We start from the raw sequence: 20,000 nt of genomic DNA, 5'->3' as shown, positions 1-20,000 counted from the left end.
ATCAGACGATGTGTTCATGATTTGCAGCATTTTGTTTGAAACTGAGCACTCCTGCAAACTTTGGAAGCCAATCTTAGCCAATCAGGATGGAGTCTGAGAAATCTGAAAGACCTGTTTCGTTGAATGGCTCTAGAGAGACTGTGTACCAATTTGCGTGATGTTTGGACAAAATCTGTAGGTGTACTGTCCAAAAACTTGTTTTGCACAAAGCGGCCTCCTGGTGGCGCTATAACAGGCCGTTCTGGAATTTTTCAGAGGTTCATCGTTGGCATTCAGGGAGTGCGTGTGCAAAATTTGGCATCGACCGGGTTAACGGTGCCGGAGATTAGCTGTTCACAGACGGACGGACACACGGACACACGGACGGACGGACGGAGTGCAAAACATACTCTCTCCCCATGCCTTCGGCCTGGTGGAGACAATAATAATAATTGCATGGAGGGGGGACTGGGGGAGGGGGTATACACAGGGGAGAGTTAAAGAAAATGCACAAGTTGTAAATGACTATGATGCTCTATTGCTCTCTCTCTCTCTCTCTCTCTCTCTCTCTCCTAATAATAATTATAATTAGCCTACATTTAAACCCCATCTTAATTTAATTTGATTACAAATAGCAGCATATATTATTATTATTATTATTATTATTATTATTATTATTATTATTATTATTATTATTATTATTATTATTTTATCATAAAGCATTCTATAGGTCGTGACTCGTGACACATGTTTTACCCTGTCGGGCATAAACGGCTCTGCCCTTTAAATGATTTGCTTGATTACAATTTACAATGATGATCTAGAAAAATAAAACGTCTGAGCTAATTAACAGCTCCCCGTCCTTCTCTGTATCAATATGAGAACGTCACTGAACGCCTTCAAATTATCAAACGTAAAAAGAATGGAGGGTAAGTGCTTACGCGACATAGGACAGCCACAGTTGACAGAATCGATCTAGCATGAGTAGCATCATCAATCAATATTTAGTTATGGGTCGCTAGGATTTGCCATGGACTCGGAGAGCTGCCATGCATTTACTGTAGAACTATACCGTTCAAATACAATGTAGGCCTACGTGTGTAAAGGAACAGATAGATGAACTCACACAGACGTCGCTTCTCGGTCTATACCTCAGAGAAGTAAAACATAATGATATTAACTTGATGATCTATAAACCAATAAACACACCCAGGCTTCACACAGAAATCAATTGGCGCGACTCGATTCTGCCGGGAAACTATAGCAGCCTGCTTTAATTGGCTATTGATTAACATGGTAATTAAGATTACACATCCCACAACTTGGCCTCAATTTGTATGAAGAAACACCCGCTGCCTGTAGGCCACACACACACACACACACACACACACACACACACACACACACACACACACACACACACACACACACACACACACACACACATGCAGTGGTGGACAAAGTATGGTATAGTCTTAAGAAGCCTGCTTTTAAAAATACTTAGGTATTCAAATGTGCAAATTACAATTACATTTTCGTTTTCCTTTCAATGCATTGCTGTATTTAGACACAAATGTCAAAAGATTTTCCAGAATTATTTCAACAAACGAAATGAGAAATTATGAAAATAGCAGATCTACAGCTCATTTGAAATAGGGTGGTTATGCCGCTGAAGCATACATTCTTCATAGCTACTGAAATGAATGTTACACAGATTAATTCATGATGTACTTTCTCTTCCCTTTCTAGAAATGTAGTGGAGTCAAAAGTACAACATTTGTATAAGTAAGAAATGTAGTGGAATGAAAGTCATAAGTATTCAAAAATACAAATACTCAAGTAAAGTACAGTCAAACAATGTTTACTTTAACATTGTCCTCTCTCTCTCCCCCTCTCTCTCCCCCCCCCCTCTCTCTCTCTCTCTCATTGCATGGTGATGAGGTGATGATTTATGATTCTCTATCGGTATGCTGCCTATATGCAACTGGAACGATGCTGAGTCGGCAGAAGCGGACTTTGCACCACTCTGCATGGTCACTCACTCGCCTCTCTCTCTCTCTCTCTCACCTTGTATAGTCCTCTGCATGGTCACTCACTCGCCTCTCTCTCTCTCTCTCCCTCACCTTGTATAGTCCTCTGCATGGTCACTCACTCGCCTCTCTCTCTCTCACCTTGTATAGTCCTCTGCATGGTCACTCACTCGCCTCTCTCTCTCTCTCTCTCTCTCTCCCTCACCTTGTATAGTCCTCTGCATGGTCACTCACTCGCCTCTCTCTCTCTCCCTCACCTTGTATAGTCCTCTGCATGGTCACTCACTCGCCTCTCTCTCTCTCTCTCACCTTGTATAGTCCTCTGCATGGTCACTCACTCGCCTCTCTCTCTCTCCCTCACCTTGTATAGTCCTCTGCATGGTCACTCACTCGCCTCTCTCTCTCTCTCTCTCTCACCTTGTATAGTCCTCTGCATGGTCACTCACTCGCCTCTCTCTCTCGCTCGCTCTATCGCTCTCTCTCTCTCTCTCACCTTGTATAGTCCTCTGCATGGTCACTCACTCGCCTCTCTCTCTCTCTCTCTCTCTCTCACCTTGTATAGTCCTCTTGAAGAAAGCTTTACAAGCTTCGCAGGAAGCCACCCCGTAGTGGTAGCCCGAGGCAAAGTCACTGCAGACCAGACAGATCCTCTTGGCCACTGCCAGGTGGTCATCATATCTCAGGACAGAGTCCACCTGCGCGGAGAACGGCATCACACCGTTGATGCGTGTGTCCATGCTGCTGCTGATAGCACTTGTACCGCTGGAGCTGGTGTTGTCCGGAGAGCCAGGGTCGAGGGAGTGAGTTCTGGAGAAGAGGCTGTATGAGAGCTAGGATGGATGCATGGAGCTAGGTGGGCCAATTAAGAGGCACGGCTTGTTGGAAGACGGTACCTCATCACCAGAGCAAGAAAGAACCCATGCTGATGGAGAGAGTACGTTATGCTGAACAGGGTTCAAGTAAACCTGCATAAGGCTTGCGATTCCTGCTGGCTTGCCAAGTAGCCTAAATATACTGTATGTGTGTGCATGTTTGCGTGTGTGTGTGTGTGCATGTGTGTGTAAGGAGTTCCCAATACTGCTATGCCCAAATATGGAGTGTGTTGTATAACTTCAATGGCATCAGCACAAACAATTATATGGAACTCTAGAACAATGACTACCATATAGAATTTAGGTTGATATACATGATATCAAATATGGCAACAGTGGACCCCGACAACAGAAGGGTGACACTGACAGGTCTGAGGGCCTTGTATAGCAGCCCGAACTCTAGTGTGTACCGATTCTACCGAACCTCTAGTATACAGACAATCACAAATCAGAAATAGTCTACTATAGGGTTTTATTCTGGATGAGGTTGTCCAGCTTAGCGTTTATACGAATCACATAATATGAATAACACAGAGAAACATGCTAGGCTTATGACTGGAATAAAAAAATAGACAGAGGGATATAAAAACGATAAGGCTTGCTCCTTACCTGGGTGTGTTGTTGAACAAGTAGCTGTCTGTCAGACAGAGCTCCTTCAGATCCATTCTCTATAAGATTGAACTGTAAAACCTGTCTCCTCAAATGTCTCCTTGTCCTCCGTCCTCTCAACACAGAACCAGAAGTGTTTCTAGTTTCTCACTTCCACCAAACAGAGCAGAGTTGAAGGCGTTTTCAAGTCTTAATACGTATGAAATAAAAATAAAAATCTTACTATGAATAATTGTGACACTGTCACTGTTTTAATTAATGTCCAACCTTGAACTGCCTAGTGACAGTGTTCAGCCAGTGTCAGCACACACCCCCAGGGAAGACTTGCAAGGATTCCCAGGAGTCAGGACTGAGGTAAATCAACAGAATATCCCCAATATCCGCCAAACCCCAAATCCACAATACAGACCAGTGTGGACGAGTATAGAGACTGAAGCTGACAGAGAACAGAGGACCAACTGTTGATGGACAGAGAGAGACATGGACTGACTTCTCAGAAGTCTGACTAACTGATTTATCCAAAGTTTTATCTGATGGCCTCTGTTATGGAAGGGTGGGACCTTGTGGATCAGCCAATCAGCGACTATTGTTTCCCCAGGGATTGACAGCTTGGATCATGTCTATTGATCAGGATTATGACAGATGTAGATCATACAAGCTTAACAAGCTGACTGTGTGAGTTATTCCATCATCATTAAGTCTTCAGTCAGTGTTAACCTCTCATTCAAGCTGACAGCGATTTAGATTAGGCCCATTAGGCTGGCCTACAATGCTAATCTCAACAACACTGTATCAGCACCTTCAGCACGCATACACATGCAGACATGCCAACTGAATCTGGCCTGTTACTTATTTCAGGGTTGCACTCCATGTGTGTGTGTCTGTGTGTCTGTGTGTCTGTGTGCGTGCGTGCGTGCGTGCGTGCGTGCGTGCGTGCAAACTCTTGAAAGGATTGTTGTATATTGTCTCAAGCTGTGGATCAAAGGCAAACTGCATCTGGATACCAGAGCTCTGGAACCTGAAGGGATTTAACCAACAAGTAAAATAATTAATCTGTTATGAACCATTATAATGAAACACATGTCCTGTGGATGCAACGGTTGAACAAAAGTCAACCAACACAAAATTCTCAATAAAGCGTGTGCAAATGTATTTTCTTTTTCTGTCACATCAACAACAAAGATAAAAAAGGTAATCATTGGTCAAATAAAAGAACAATTAACAAATACCAGAGACTACAACATTTAAAAATGTACAAAATATTGTGTGAACACAGACAGACGGCCTGGTTTCATACAGTGCATAATGTTAAAATCAACTTTAGGTGCTGAGGAAAAAAGAGAAAGATTTGCCTTTTTTCATATCAAATCATCAAATATAAAGTATAACCAAAGTAAATACATACATAGGAACAATAAACAACGTCCTACTAGCTGGAACAGCTTTCATTTGGTAAAAACAAATGAGTATTTTGTGAAAACGTAAATAATATGTACATGGTATTGGCACCCATTAACAGCATTTCCATATTGTTAGTTGAAGACAGAGTTGAGCATTCAGTCACATTTCTCCTCTGGTACATTCACACTGTGGACTGGTGCTCACTGCTTACACTACAGCCTCCATCTGGTTTCAACGCAATTGAGGCCATAACATTTAAACTGCCATAAGAATAAACATTTGCTGTCTGGCAGAAACCTCCTATTCTTTTTTTTTTTTTTTTTGTATATTAATGTCCAACTTTATCATCCTACAGTGTCACACAAAAGCATCAAAAGTAGCCAATCCACAAGCTGGTTTTGAGTTTGTAAATCTGCTACATTTGAATTTGAATACTGAAAAGTAACAGTTTGGGAGGTTTTCACCCGAAATGTACAGAGACGTCAGTAATGTTTGAAAATCACATTCATTAATTATATAAAAAGTCACCACATAAACAATTAAAATAAATTGAAAAAGACCAACATAAATTAGGAGGAGGAGAAGCTATCGAGGGACATCATTTGTACAAGATGGACTGAGGATGAGGAATTTGGTTCAGACCTTCTGTTGTACAAATAATGAAATGTAATAAATCCTGCAGCCATAATGATTTGTCATCTTCCATTCCAATGACTCTTTACATTAGACAGAACTTTAATCTTTCCTATGAAAACTGTATTTTTCTTTGGATTATGTCAAAAATAAACCAAAACTTTTCCTACAGTGACCAGGTGAGGGTGCTGATCAGTTTTATGTCTGTCTGTTACGTTACCGAGTCTGTTTTTTAGTCCCCCATTAGTCGTCATCAGTGTTGACATTTTCAAGCCAGTCTTGGCAGAAATTAATTTATTGGGCAGTACTAGAGGTAGTCTAGACAACTAGAGGTAGTCTAGTTTTACATGATTTGTTTTCTAGGGGTGGAATAGTATTTTTTTAAGACAGAGTCTACCACATCTGAGTGGAGGCAGCAAAACATCACTTCTGGCTCAAGGATGCAGTGGTGAAAAAAATACTGTACAGGTTGTTTTGTTTGTTTGTTTGGAGGCCCTGAAACTGAAACCTAAGGACTTCTAAATCCTTAATAAGCTCATCTAAGGTGAATGTGATGAAAGCAGGTAGGTGGGTCCTACCCCACCACACAGTGGTTGGGTCTGCGGGACATCACATATCCTCGCCTACAGACGCAGCGGTATGAACCCTCCGTGTTCACACAGCGAGCGTTCACACACGCATATTCCAACCCCCGATGGTGCTCACACTCATTTATGTCTGCAGGGGGGGGGAAGAGAGAGAGAAGGGGGGGGGGGGGGGGTACATATTTATAAAAGAGAACATGGGATAGAAGCTGCATTGACCTTTGGGGGGAAGACAATGAACCTGTACAAAGCAGATTTATAATGACGTTTTATATCATCGCTGTCGGAAGGAAACCACCTAACTCCATTTTTTAGGTTTTAGATTTTTTTTCATTAATGGTATTTACTGAACACCCGTTACATCTGTGTGTTGGTTAAAAAAATATCAAACCAATGAAAAGTACTTCGGACAAAACTTCTTCACTCCATTGGACCCTCTCTCTCTGCTAAAGCAGCTAACTCCCCCATCTCTCCCCCATCTTTCATGCAAGTAATTGACAATATATAAAGTCACAATACCAACTTTAATGAGGCAGTATTGTATTGTTTTAAAAATATAAGATTTTGTTTATTTCCTGAAAATTGTGGAGTTAGGTGGTTTCTCCCCGACAGCAGAGATATACTGTATAGTGTATACATTTACTGTACATTTATAAAATAATTCTATGCAGAAAGGATTTGAAAAGAAATAGTATTCATACTGTACTGTATTTCTATGAGTGTCTGTGATTGACTCTCCTACAGTATGTTGATGAAAGGCTACTTAATATTTTAAGATGCAGACAATTGTACTTAGCTATAATTTTATGAGATTCTGTAACCGCAAAAAAAACCTAAAACTAAAGACTGGCTTTCACAAAACAGTCATATCTAGGGACCTTAAAACCTACTCTAGTGAGGTCTTTAACCAAGAATTGGAGAGTCTGGATTGGTCCGATGAGCTCAAGAGCTCACTAGTCGAAGAAACATGGTTTGGCTTCAAAACCAAATGTATTTATAAACATAGCAACAAAGCTGGTTAACAAACTGCCCTCCCACTCTGGGCGATTTGGTGTAGAGCACATCAAAGCCTTCTACCTAGGTGTTTGTAAAGACGATTTTAAACTGGTAATGGTAACAACTGATGAGGTACTTAAAAAAACGGAGTGCCCTGCAACCCAACAAGGCCAGTGGCCTTGTTGGGTGATAAGAGTGCCCCTCACTTCACACGGGTGTGATTCTTTTGTTATAGAAGTGTATAATTGTACGTTCGTTTAATTCTTTATCATGGTGTCATTCGTCCACAGTAACAGTTTTTGTATTGACTTGTACTTTTGTTTGAAATGTACCCATTCTGCATACTGTTAATACAAATTTTAATCAATCAAGATTATTACTGTACCTCATCATACAGTAATATACTCTATATCATTTCCTTTGTATTGTATCATATATCAGAATTAGTGTTGGGCGATTTTACATAGGAAAGTAATATGTTCGTTACCTATTACTCCTTTAAAAAGTCATAATATTATATTACTTATTACTTTGTATTAAAGGACCCCTTTTCAACCTATCTTCATATAATTGGTCCTCACTTATGTTCATATTAAAATACCACAATTTCTTTCTACTCGATATGTATCTCATAGGAGGGCTGGGAGCAGTTCAGAAACCCATCCACCAGTGACATCATCGTTAGGCGCATTTTTCTTTTTGAATATTTAAAAATATACTATATATATTTAGATTTGTATTATCGTGAGAACGATGGCTTCTTCCATTTTCGCATTGCAACTTTTCAGGAATAGAAAGCCTGCAGTTAATATTTTCCCCATCGATGATGTCATTGGTGAACTGCCCACAGCCCTATGAGACACAGACAGAAAAAACTGTGCTATTTTATCATGATTATTAGTGAGGACCAATTATATGAAGATTTTTTGAAAAGTGGTGAAGTGGTACTTTAAGAGTGGTAAATTATATGACATTATTATATTACTATAATACTTTTATTTTTACAGTTTTTCTGCATATTCCATATTGGAACACTAAATAAATATCCTTACAGGAGGAGTAAAAAAAATCACACCCGTGTGAAGTGAGGGGCGCTGTTATCATCATACATCATCTCATCACAATTTGCGCCCTCACTTTTGCCTTCAATGTTTGTTTACATAATTGTGTCTTCAGTGTTTGTGTTTACACAGACTCTCAAAGCTGGACATAGGAGGGGCTAGCGCCCCTCAAAAATCTACCAACAGCAGAACTAAACAAAATGAAGATGAAGATAGATGAAATACAGTACAAGCTCAAATGTGTCGCTTCCATGACGCATTATAAGCTTGTAGATTGGCTATGAGCTTGTAGATCGGCTATTTTCGGTGTGTGACTCTGTCGAAATAATAAGTAAAATTCATCTTTAGATTTCAATTGAATAATAATAAGTGATTAGCCTATGCTGCCCGCACAAAGTGTGTATAGCTTTGACTGAGGCAAATTTAAAGTGCTGTTGAAAGTATACTTTATTTTTGAGCCACACACGAAGGAAACACAGACAGGCCTGCGCTAGACCACAGACCTGAACGTATACAACATAACTTTGTACGAAAAGAACAGATCTGCAAGCTAACATCCTGCAAGTGCAAGTGTTGATAGCTTGTGAATCTGTTCTTGTTCTTGATCTTGTTCTTGTCTTGTGTGTCGCACTGTGACACACTTCTACTCTGCCGCTTAAATGGGCTGCCCCAGGAATCTGCAGAGTAGACACACTGTGTTGCCGGCTCATAGATAATACAACCCATATAGTGAAAAGATATCGCTTTTAACTCGGACAGAAACAAAAACAAATCACACACATTGTAACGAGTACACATTACTGTAACGCGTTCCTGCTGACACTGCTATTACTGTATATCATATTAAATAGTTATATTGCCTCTGCAGGTCATGGAGGTCATGTCCAGCTCGTATCCTTGGTAACAGTCACAGGTGTAACCCTCGGCAACACGGATACACCTGCCGTTCTCACAGCCGTGCAGTATCCCACAATCCTCGGCTGTACTCAGACCAGCGTAGGAGTCATAACGTCCTGGAGGAGACAAGAACAGAAAGATAAAGAGACAGGCACATACTAAAAAGTAAAAACTATACGTTGTTACCGGATGTGTGTGTGGTTAAAGTCCCTAGCTCTGATGTCCTAGCTTTGAGCCCCGTAATCATATTATGTGGGTTCTGAATGTTGCGTTCCGGTTCAAATCAATTTGAATATTGCAGGGTTTAAGTCCCAATATAGCTCTATGACTTATAGATCCATTATGGTTGAATCCCACTTGGTGGTGTGGGTTCCATTACAACTCTGTCAGAATCGATTAACTTCCAACTTCCAAGTAACAATCATGTTACCGTGGCAACAGCCCTGCGTTAACAACCTAATCAGAATCAATGAACATGCAGTAATGACGAGCACAGGCTGCACAGCTCACTCTCATACAGCCTGCGAGGTCCTCCTGCACCTCCTCCTCCTCTGAAGGGAGGCCCCGCTCTCCACGGCTCCGCCCCTCCTTCCTCCTGCTCCTCCTCCTCGGCGTAAGGGACTCTTCCAGGGAGGGGGGCCAGGCTCAGAGGCCTGCCCTCTGCCAAGGAAGGGGTAGGAGGCCGCGCTCCGAAGGCCCTCTCAGACCGGGGGTCCACGGGGAGCCGGAAGGGCGGAGTCCTGGGAGGGGCAGAGTCTGGGGAGGCACCGTAGTCCCCCTCATCATAATAACCACCCGCACTGGAAGAGAAAGAAAGAAGAGCTGGTTTCAGTCCATTAATGGTAATATGGTAATAACAATGGGCCCGATTCACAAAGATGGTTGTAAATAAAATAACATGTAAATAAAGTGACTAAACCTTTGCACCTTTGCAGAGGTAAAAAGATACGATAATTTTTATCAGAGTTTTATTGATTACTGAGGAGAAATTCGTCTTTTGGATTAATCACTTACGTCGGAAAAGCTAGATTTCATCCACTGTTTCCTCATCAAATGGTAAGACTTACTATTGTGTGTGGCATTCATGTGATCAATATGCAGTCGCCTACAGTATTATAAATTAATACCACAACACAATGGAGGCGCTTCTCTGTGCCCAGTCTATTTTCATTGTTACGTGAAACTTTGGCTGAGTCGGCCGACACTTGCAAACACACTGAGGGACCTAGAAATTCAGCTCTAAATGCAACTGATAGCCTAAAAATCAGACCCGTCTGAAGTGAGTGGTACTGTACTGTACTGTACTGTACTGTACTGTACTGTACTGTACTGTACTGTACTGTACTGTACTGTACTGTACTGTACTGTACTGTACTGTACTGTACTGTACTGTACTGTACTGTACAAGCTCTCCTCCCTGGCCTCTGTCTGTGTGTTAGGCTGCACAACAGTGACACTCTGCACAACAGTGACACTTGGTGGTGACAATATGTTACTTCCGTGCTCGGACACTCGGACACAGGGACACAGGGACACACACACATAGCTGTCTATAGGAGTGGTTGCACCACTCAAAAATAAATACAAATTGGTGGAATTTGCATCATGTCTATATTATGTGTAGGTTACAAGCAATTTTGACATAATTCTTTCTTATATATGTGTTAACAAATGTTGGGCACATACTTTAAGTTTAAGCGAACCTGGGATGACAGGGCCTTCGCAGTGGCTGCCCCCTCACTGTGGAACTCACTCCCACCTCACATCAGAGCTGCCACCACCTTCCAAATGTTCAAAAGCACACTCCAAACCCACCTTTTCAGACTTGCTTTACCTACATAATTCCCCACCCCCCACCTCTTGTATGTCTAGCTTAGTTTCTACCTGCTTTTTTTTACCTACGTACCTAGTTTCTAACGCAACTGTTTTTATTATTTTGTTCTGTAAAGCAACTTTGAGTACCTTGAAAGGCGCTATATAAATTGTATGTATTATTAATTATACTGTAAATATTGTATTTGAGGTTTGGCACTATTTTAATTGATTCAGCATGAAGAATAATGCATTCTAAAGACATACTGTACGCAAGCTTTGATCCCTGGTAAGTCAGCCTCGTAGCTGACTTTAGAATGAGCGAACCTCCCGCAAAAAGAACCGACAGAAAAAATATCATGAATTTGACACCTACCAACGTAGGAATTGTCGGATCAAAATATGAGTGCAAATTGCTTTGTGAATCCAATGAGATGATGATAATAATATTTGTCACACTACTCATACAGGTACAAGAAGCACAATGCAATATGTGAGCTCCTCAAAAGAATTGTGAAACAACATACAATGACAGAAATAAAAACTAAGCTGATAAAATACAGAATGTAGCCAAAAGAGCTCAATAATACAGTATATGTGCATGTGCCTGTACCCATATCCAGTGGGCCTGTAGGCTCCATCAGGCGCACCATAGCCATCAGGTATTCTCCCTCTGAAACGAGAACTGCTGCCCCCTGTTGGTGAGTAGTCATCATAACTACCATACTCTCTACCTGGAACTACAGCTGGGGAGTAAGGAGATCCATAAGGAGGAGCTGAGAGGAGAGGAGAGGAGAGGAGAGGAGAGGAGAGGAGAGGAGAGGAGAGGAGAGGAGAGGAGAGGAGAGGATTCAGTTCCTAAAGGATCAAGGTTCAAGATTATGTTTATTATATAGTATATCACAATTTGAGCTGCAGCAAAGTTGATTAAGAACTCTAAAAGACACAATAAACATACATTGAATTAAACATAATAACAACCAACCACCCAGCCAATCGTAGACAGCAGACCATGACCATATTGCACCATCGAAAACAAAGAAGAAAAACATCAGCTCATCATTAGCATCCTCCCAAGATGGTGATGGGCCTGTTCAACTGTACCCACAACTGAACAACTGCTACCTCCTCCTGTTTCCATCATGTATTTAAATATACTTTGAGTCAAAACATGTTAACTGATTCAGAAAAAATGATTTACCTCAGATTGTTTTCTTGAGCCTATGTCTTTGGTCAAAACAAGTTTGTTCCACTGTCCCTAATTGAACCAATGGTCGCGGTTGATTTTTTTTCTCTCTCTGTGTGAAAAGAGACACGTGCCTCTGACTCCCACATGTAGCTTTGTTTACATCCTGGACACATCCTAGGACAAATAAAGAGGATAGAGCACGGAGGTGCGGCCCGGTCTCCTGCGGGAGGTTTGCACATGCTCAGTGTAAACACAAAAATAAAAGTTTGACACATTTAGTAAATGTACTTGTCCTTTATCTTTCAGTCTGTTATACACAACATTTTTTCCAGAGTTATGAAATTATTTTAACAAATTTATTTGTTAAAATAAAAACAAAATCAACTTTGTACTATTCTCTTTTTTTGATATCCTTTTTATTATTTCAGTTCAGGGCCAGCAACTCTCATGCACCTCTAGCACCTCTGCTGGAACACTCCATTATCGCAGTTCCTGTTTACACTGCACATGTGCAAACCTCCCGCAGGAGACCGGGCCGCACCTCCGTGCTCTATCCTCTTTATTTGTCCTATAGGACACATCGTGCCTGCAGTGGCTCTTCAAAAAAAGAAGCTAAAAACGCTGAAAACGCTGAAAACACTGGCACTGGTGGATTTTCTTCCTTTTTTTCCCCTCCTGCTTCCATCATTGATTGAATTTGTACCTGTTGGTTCTAGTTCCATGGGCCTTTAGGCCGGAAGGCAAGAGCCTGTGTTCAAGATTCAGGGAATGAGAGCTGTCCACTCTAGTAGATGCCGCTTTCTTAAGCACCTGCTTGTCATATGACTCAATCTCAACTGAATTGTACATTCATAGAACAAAATCAATAATGACTTATCAACCTGAAATTTGTCTAGCTTCCTTAAACAGAAGAGGCACTGCTGACCTTTCTTAAACACCATTTCAGTATTGAAATCAAATTTCAGACGATTGTCAATAATGGATCAGAGATAATGTATAAGAGGTTATCAAATCCACTGTCTGGGCATTTATGACACTACTCTGAGAAGCCGGTAGAGATCAAATAAAATCAATGTTCACGTCTTTAGTCCTTGTGACATTGCGTTTTAGGAATGCCTCTTCACACGAATGCCTCTTCATCCTATTCGTTTACGATTCCTATGTGAATCTTTATGACCTGATCGTCATATCATCATGTTTACTGACACAAGCACATCAACAACATCAATATCATGCCATCTGTTATACCTCCTCCTCCAGGAGCCAGTCTGGATCCAGGGCCCAGTCTGGACCCAGAACTTAGTCTGCTTCCAGGTTCGGGTGAGTCTCGGTCAAGGGAGCTATCTGGGAAAGGTGGGGGAAGAACTAAGCTACACAGAGTAGCATAGTCCTCTGGAAAGAGAGAGATATAGAGAGAGAGAGAGAGAGAGAGAGAGAGAGAGAGAGAGAGAGAGAGAGAGAGAGAGAGAGACAGAGACAGAGACAGAGACAGAGACAGACAGACAGACAGACAGACAGACAGACAGACAGACAGACAGACAGACAGACAGACAGACAGACAGACAGACAGATCGGGAGAGAAAGATTCAGACAGGAATACAGAGAGAAAAACAGACAACAGAGGTAGAGAGAGATCAGACATGAAGCAACATGATCGCCATACTTTTATCATCTTATGATTTATGATCATATTACCGCGGCGTGTTGTTACTTTGTACCGCTTTGTATTTTTGTATTGTTTACAGTATAAACAGTAGCCTATATCTCGAGTCATAAGTCAATATTCGCATGTTGGCAGTATATGCCCACTACTACCCAAGGACGCTAGACCTCCCCTCTCCTCTCACCTGAGTCGGTAGCAGGGCAGAGGGCACACTGCAGGCCCCAGCCCTCTCCATACAGGCAGCAGCAGTCAGTGAAGGTCACCTGACCTCCCATCAGAGGACTCTGACACACCAGATCAGCTGTGACATGCTGCCAGCAGAATGACACATTCTCATCTGAAACACACATAGAGCGAGAGAGAGAGAGAGAGAGAGAGAGAGAGAGAGAGAGAGAGAGAGAGGGGAAAGAAAGAAAGTCAGCATGGAGGAATGGGAGGGAGAGACATAACAGGTTAGGTAGTCTGGCCCAGCCTGTGTGAGTTCTGGTCTAGAGAGGCGGGTGCCTCTCTAGAAAAAGGCGGTGGATCCTATTGGTTCACCGATCTGAGTGCCCGCCCACCGTGCGTGCGTGCGTGCGTGCGTGCGTGTATGTTCCTACCCACGCTGAGGTCACTGTAGTTGACACAGTTGCGTTGTGTATCGTCCAACTCCAGCGGCGGCTCACATGTGCAGTAGTATGAACCCACCGTGTTCACACACACACCACCTGGACAGCTGTCCTCAGACTCACACTCATCATGATCTACACACACACACACAGACACACACACACACACACACACACACACACACACACACACACACACACACACAGACACACACACACACACACAAACACACACACACACACACACACACACACACACACACACACACACAGGACATTGCATTGACATGATGACCTTACCCTAACCCTAAACCTAACAGATCATGTGATCAAATATACACATTTACACATTACCAGAAATGACTTGACAGGCACTATTAAATACACAATGACAGAGGAGAAGAGTCAGGGATCTTAGTTTTATGACATGATAATGCTGATTGTGTGTGTGTGTGTGTGTGTGTGTGTGTGTGTGTGTGTGTGTGTGTGTTACTCACCAACACACTCCAGCAGAGTGTTGTCATAAACATAACCACTGGAGCAGTAGCATGTATATCCTGGGATGTTGTTCACACACACTCCACTCTTACACACCTCTGGATGGAAACGCTTACATTCGTCCACATCTGGCAACCCACAGAAATGTGACACACAGAAACAGAGAATCACAAACACAAGGACAAAGTATTTCTGTTTAGTTTGACCTCCACCAGGTAATGGCACTGGGTGGGGCTTATCCTGCAGCACAGGTATTTGTGTGCTATTATTTTAACGTTGTTTTATGTTCTTTGCTATTATTTTAATGTTACTTTTCTTTTTTCATTATTGCTGTAAAACACATTCATGTCATGAAAGGTACTATTTAAATAAAGTTTATTAACCCAGACGTTTTTATTTCCCGGGCACTAACTAGCTTCAATGAAAAACATTAGAAACTAATCATTGTAAATGTTAAATTTGGTACAATTACCTGATAGTAGGCCTATCAGTTAGTGGTAGTAAATAAAGGTATGCCTGTCTGTTCTTGTGTGTGCATGTCTGTTCTGTTCTGTGTGTGCGTGTGTGTGTGTGTGTGTGTGTGTGTGTGTGTGTGTGTGTGTGTGTGTGTGTGTGTGTGTGTGTGTGTGTGTGTGTGTGTGTGTGTGTGTGTGACCGTGCGTGCGTGCGTGCGTGCGTGCGTGCGTGCGTGCGTGCGTGCGTGCGTGCGTGCGTGCGTGCGTGCGTGCGTGCGTGCGTGCGTGTGTATGTACCTCTGTAACTAAAGGCTCCAGGTCCAGCAGTAACATATCCTCTCCCACTGGCACACAGAGACAGATATTCCGCTGGACAACGACACAACATCACAATGTCAAATAGCATTCAATTTTATCTTCCAACTATTAACTGACTACCAACTCCCTCCTACATCTTCTACAATAAAACTAACAAATTAACCAACTACCTACCTAACTAGTAACCAACTACCTAGTTACTTGTATCTGGTGAAGAACAATGACAACCCTGTCCACACATACTGTATCGCCTACAACACTGTACTCGATACAGTATGTGGCAACAGTAGAGTTCAACTAACTAACCTACAGCACTACTACCTACCTAATGAAATAACTAGTTACCTACTGTATATGCAGTGAGCAGGACAAGGGTCTGACAAGTCAGGTATATTGTACAGTACAATTAACCTACCTAACTAACCTACCTACCTATCTACCTACCTAGTACCTACCTACCTACCTACCTATCTACCTACCTAGTACCTACCTACCTACCTACCTATCTACCTACCTAGTACCTACCTACCTATCTACCTACCTAGTACCTACCTATCTACCTACCTAGTACCTACCTACCTACCTACCTACCTACCTAGTACCTACCTATCTACCTACCTAGTACCTACCTACCTACCTACCTACCTACCTACCTACTTACCTATCTACCTACCTAGTACCTACCTACCTACCTACCTATCTACCTACCTACCTACCTACCTAGTACCTACCTACCTACCTACCTACCTACCTACCTACCTACCTACCTACCTAGTACTGTACCTACCTACCTACCTACCTACCTAGTACCTACCTACCTACCTAGTACCTACCTACCTACCTACCTACCTACCTACCTACCTACCTACCTACCTAGTACCTACCTAGTACCTACCTACCTACCTACCTACCTACCTAGTACCTACCTACCTACCTACCTACCTAGTACCTACCTACCTACCTACCTAGTACCTACCTACCTACCTACCTACCTACCTACCTAGTACCTACCTACCTACCTAGTACCTACCTACCTACCTACCTACCTACCTACCTACCTACCTGCCTACCTACCTACCTACCTACCTAGTACCTACCTACCTACCTACCTACCTAGTACGTACGTACGTACGTACGTACCTACCTACCTACCTACCTACCTACCTACCTACCTACCTACCTACCTACCTACCTAGTACCTACCTACTACCTACCTACCTACCTACCTACCTACCTACCTACCTACCTACATACCTACCTACCTACCTACATACCTACCTACCTAGTTCCAGTACCTGTGTCTAGTGCAGGACATGAGTCATACTGACCTGTGTCTAGTGCAGGACAGGGGTCATACTGACCTGTGTCTAGTGCAGGACAGGGGTCATACTGACCTGTGTCTAGTGCAGGACAGGGGTCATACTGACCTGTGTCTAGTGCAGGACAGGGGTCATACTGACCTGTGTCTAGTACAGGACAGGGGTCATACTGACCTGTGTCTAGTGCAGGACAGGGGTCATACTGACCTGTGTCTAGTACAGGACAGGGGTCATACTGACCTGTGTCTAGTGCAGGACAGGGGTCATACTGACCTGTGTCTAGTACAGGACATGAGTCATACTGACCTGTGTCTAGTACAGGACAGGGGTCATACTGACCTGTGTCTAGTACAGGACAGGGGTCATACTGACCTGTGTCTAGTACAGGACAGGGGTCATACTGACCTGTGTCTAGTGCAGGACAGGGGTCATACTGACCTGTGTCTAGTACAGGACAGGGGTCATACTGACCTGTGTCTAGTACAGGACAGGGGTCATACTGACCTGTGTCTAGTACAGGACAGGGGTCATACTGACCTGTGTCTAGTGCAGGACAGGGGTCATACTGACCTGTGTCTAGTGCAGGACAGGGGTCATACTGACAGCCCAGCCCCCAGGCGTCTCCTACAGTGCAGCAGCACTCTTGCTGCGAGGTGTTGGTGGCCAGCAGGTGGCAGGAGCCCTGGTCAGCCAGGTTGTAGTAACACTCCCTCAGCTCGCCTGGCCGGGCAGGGGGGAGGGGGGGCAGGAGGGATGCACCCCCTGATGGGAGCTGGAGGGATGACGAGGAGGAAGAGGAAGACGGAACGAAGACAGGACGTCCTGGAGAAATAAAGGAGGTGTTCTTAAAAGCCAATCAGAACAGTGTGTTAGTAACCTGTAGCCTCTATCTCTGGGGTCCCTTGCCTGCTGTAGTTATCATGTTGTGGGTTCAATAATCCCTGTTAGGAGTTATGTCCTAATCACTTCTGTGAAAAAGTATGTAGGAAAGTGTGTATGAAATTATGTGTATCTATCTCACCGTGTGTGTGCGTGCGTGCGTGCGATCCTTGCGATATGTTACTCACTTCAACTGTATATGGAACAAAATGGCTTAAAGATCAGCACATATTATTACAGGCCTTGGTTATGTCTGTAGACTAGACAAAATAAAGATGATTGTTTTTCTGTGTTCTTTTATTTTTAACATAATTTCTACATCTGTGACAGATCATAGAGACATGAATCTCAGTTCTTCCAAAACATGGGCTACAGCCCATGTTTTCTACAGTTCCAGTCAGACTGGACCCATTCAGCTGAAGTCAATCACCTTGTTAACGCTACTCTGAGGCAGTGGTTCCCAAACTTTTCAGGTCGAGACCCAAAAGAGAGATTAGACGTTTGCCCGTGACCCAAACTAGTGAAAATATCTGATCTACAAGCGCACAGTGCACCACTTCTCGCCACATTGCGAGCTTGTAGGTTGGCTATTTTCACTACTTCTTAATTATTCATATTTTTAATTTATGGAATATATTAGATTTGTTTGTTTGTTTGTTTTAAAATGTATACAATTCTTTTACATTTTTAAATTTAAAACACAAAAATACTTTTTTACATTTATTTATTTATTTATTTAATGAAGGGAAATGGGATTTTTACTCAAGTTGTGACCCATACAAATGTGTGAACCGCAAATGGCTCCCGAGGTGACCCAGTGTCTGAGAACCAGTGCTCTAAGCCAGGTGTCAATGACTACAGGCAGCTCCACAGTGAAGGACGGCACTGTGACACTCCCACAATAACAAATTGTGCAGATTCTATTAAATGGACTTACCATGTTGGGTGCTGCTGACACATTGTCCTGTCCTGGTGTCATATTCTTCTCCCTGTTTGTCACACTCACACATGAAGGAACCCTCAACGTTTTCACAGCGTGCACTCCCACACACACCCTGCATGGACACACACTCATCCTCATCTGACACAGACAGAGAGAGAGGGCGGGAGAGAAAGAGAGAGAATAACATGAAAAAAAGGATCTTTCTACATTACAGTATGTGATGTCTACATGCGTACAGTACATGTGTGTGGATACATACCGACACAGGCCTTGCCATCACCAGTAGTTGACGTGTATCCTTGGTCACACACACACTGATACGTTCCAATCAGGTTCTGACAGAATGCATGTTCTCCACACACTGTCTTATTGGAGCACTCATTAATGTCTGACACACACACACACACACACACACACACACACACACACACACACACACACACACACACACACACACACACACACACACACACACACACACACACACACACACACACACACACACAGAGAGAGAGAGAGAGAGAGAGAGAGAGAGAGAGAGAGAGTAAAGGTCAGAAAATATGTACTGTACAATGTTATTATTGTATATATTGTATAAATCAGTGGTTCTAAAGCATTTTCATTTCAAGGACCCCCAAATTACTAGCCTATGTATTTGTCTTGAAAATCTGTTGTACCAGGGACCCCCATACAAAATTTGTGTTATTCTTTCAAAATGTGTATGTGTGACGTGTGTGTGTGTGTGTGTGTGTGTGTGTGTGTGTGTGTGTGTGTGTGTGTGTGTGTGTGTGTGTGTGTGTGTGTGTGTGTGTGTGTGTGTGTGTGTGTGCGTGCGTATGTGCGTGCGTGCGTGCGTGCGCGTGTGTTTGCGTGTGTTTGCGTGTGTGTGTGTGTGTGTGTGTGTGTGTGTGTGTGTGTGTGTGTCTCTCACCAACACATTCTCCTGTATGTGTGACATGGTAGCCTGGCTCACAGGCAGTGACACACCGGTATGACCCAATGGTGTTCTCACACCGCTGTGAAGCACACACCAGGCCCCCCGAATCCACACACTCATCTACGTCTGAGAGAGAGAGAGAGAGAAAGGAGTGAGAGAAAGGAGACAGAGAGGGGGCGAGAGATGAGAGATGGAGCGACAAGGAAATCGAGAGATGGAGTGACAGAAGAACAATCATTTTACTGTAGAATGTGTAGAATCACTAGTGTGTGTGTGTGTGTGTGTGTGTGTGTGTGTGTGTGTGTGTGTGTGTGTGT

General features: G+C 42.9%; 2 protein-coding genes across 5 annotated transcripts in view; both read right to left on the bottom strand.

The window, feature by feature from the left end:
• The window catches only part of LOC306932041 (estrogen-related receptor gamma-like), a gene marked incomplete at its 5' end in the record, with an annotated part of 10,118 nt that extends 5,632 nt beyond the window's left edge, over positions 1-4,486 (bottom strand). The window contains 3 exons of the mRNA XM_079513746.1: positions 2,563-2,839; positions 3,491-3,629; positions 4,482-4,486. Coding sequence (XP_079369872.1) covers positions 2,563-2,839; positions 3,491-3,629; positions 4,482-4,486 — 421 coding nt within the window. The remainder of the gene's footprint in view (positions 1-2,562; positions 2,840-3,490; positions 3,630-4,481) is intronic.
• A 130-nt stretch (positions 4,487-4,616) lies between these two features.
• Positions 4,617-20,000, bottom strand: part of LOC306932339 (latent-transforming growth factor beta-binding protein 4-like) — a 54,275-nt gene continuing 38,891 nt past the window's right edge. For all 4 annotated transcript variants that reach the window (XM_079514096.1, XM_079514097.1, XM_079514098.1 and 1 more), the window contains 13 exons: positions 19,678-19,809; positions 19,006-19,134; positions 18,741-18,884; positions 17,495-17,746; positions 15,585-15,656; positions 14,832-14,960; positions 14,326-14,469; positions 13,911-14,063; positions 13,312-13,455; positions 11,488-11,650; positions 9,573-9,862; positions 9,026-9,178; positions 4,617-6,241 (listed from right to left, as the gene is read on the bottom strand). In XM_079514096.1, coding sequence (XP_079370222.1) covers positions 6,099-6,241; positions 9,026-9,178; positions 9,573-9,862; positions 11,488-11,650; positions 13,312-13,455; positions 13,911-14,063; positions 14,326-14,469; positions 14,832-14,960; positions 15,585-15,656; positions 17,495-17,746; positions 18,741-18,884; positions 19,006-19,134; positions 19,678-19,809 — 2,048 coding nt within the window. In that variant the 3' untranslated portion in view covers positions 4,617-6,098. The remainder of the gene's footprint in view (positions 6,242-9,025; positions 9,179-9,572; positions 9,863-11,487; positions 11,651-13,311; positions 13,456-13,910; positions 14,064-14,325; positions 14,470-14,831; positions 14,961-15,584; positions 15,657-17,494; positions 17,747-18,740; positions 18,885-19,005; positions 19,135-19,677; positions 19,810-20,000) is intronic.

This window comes from Electrona antarctica, assembly GCF_951216825.1.
Source record: "Electrona antarctica genome assembly, chromosome: 11".
NCBI classification, from domain to species: Eukaryota; Metazoa; Chordata; class Actinopteri; order Myctophiformes; family Myctophidae; genus Electrona; species Electrona antarctica.
This window is presented reverse-complemented; position numbering and strand designations above follow the sequence as displayed.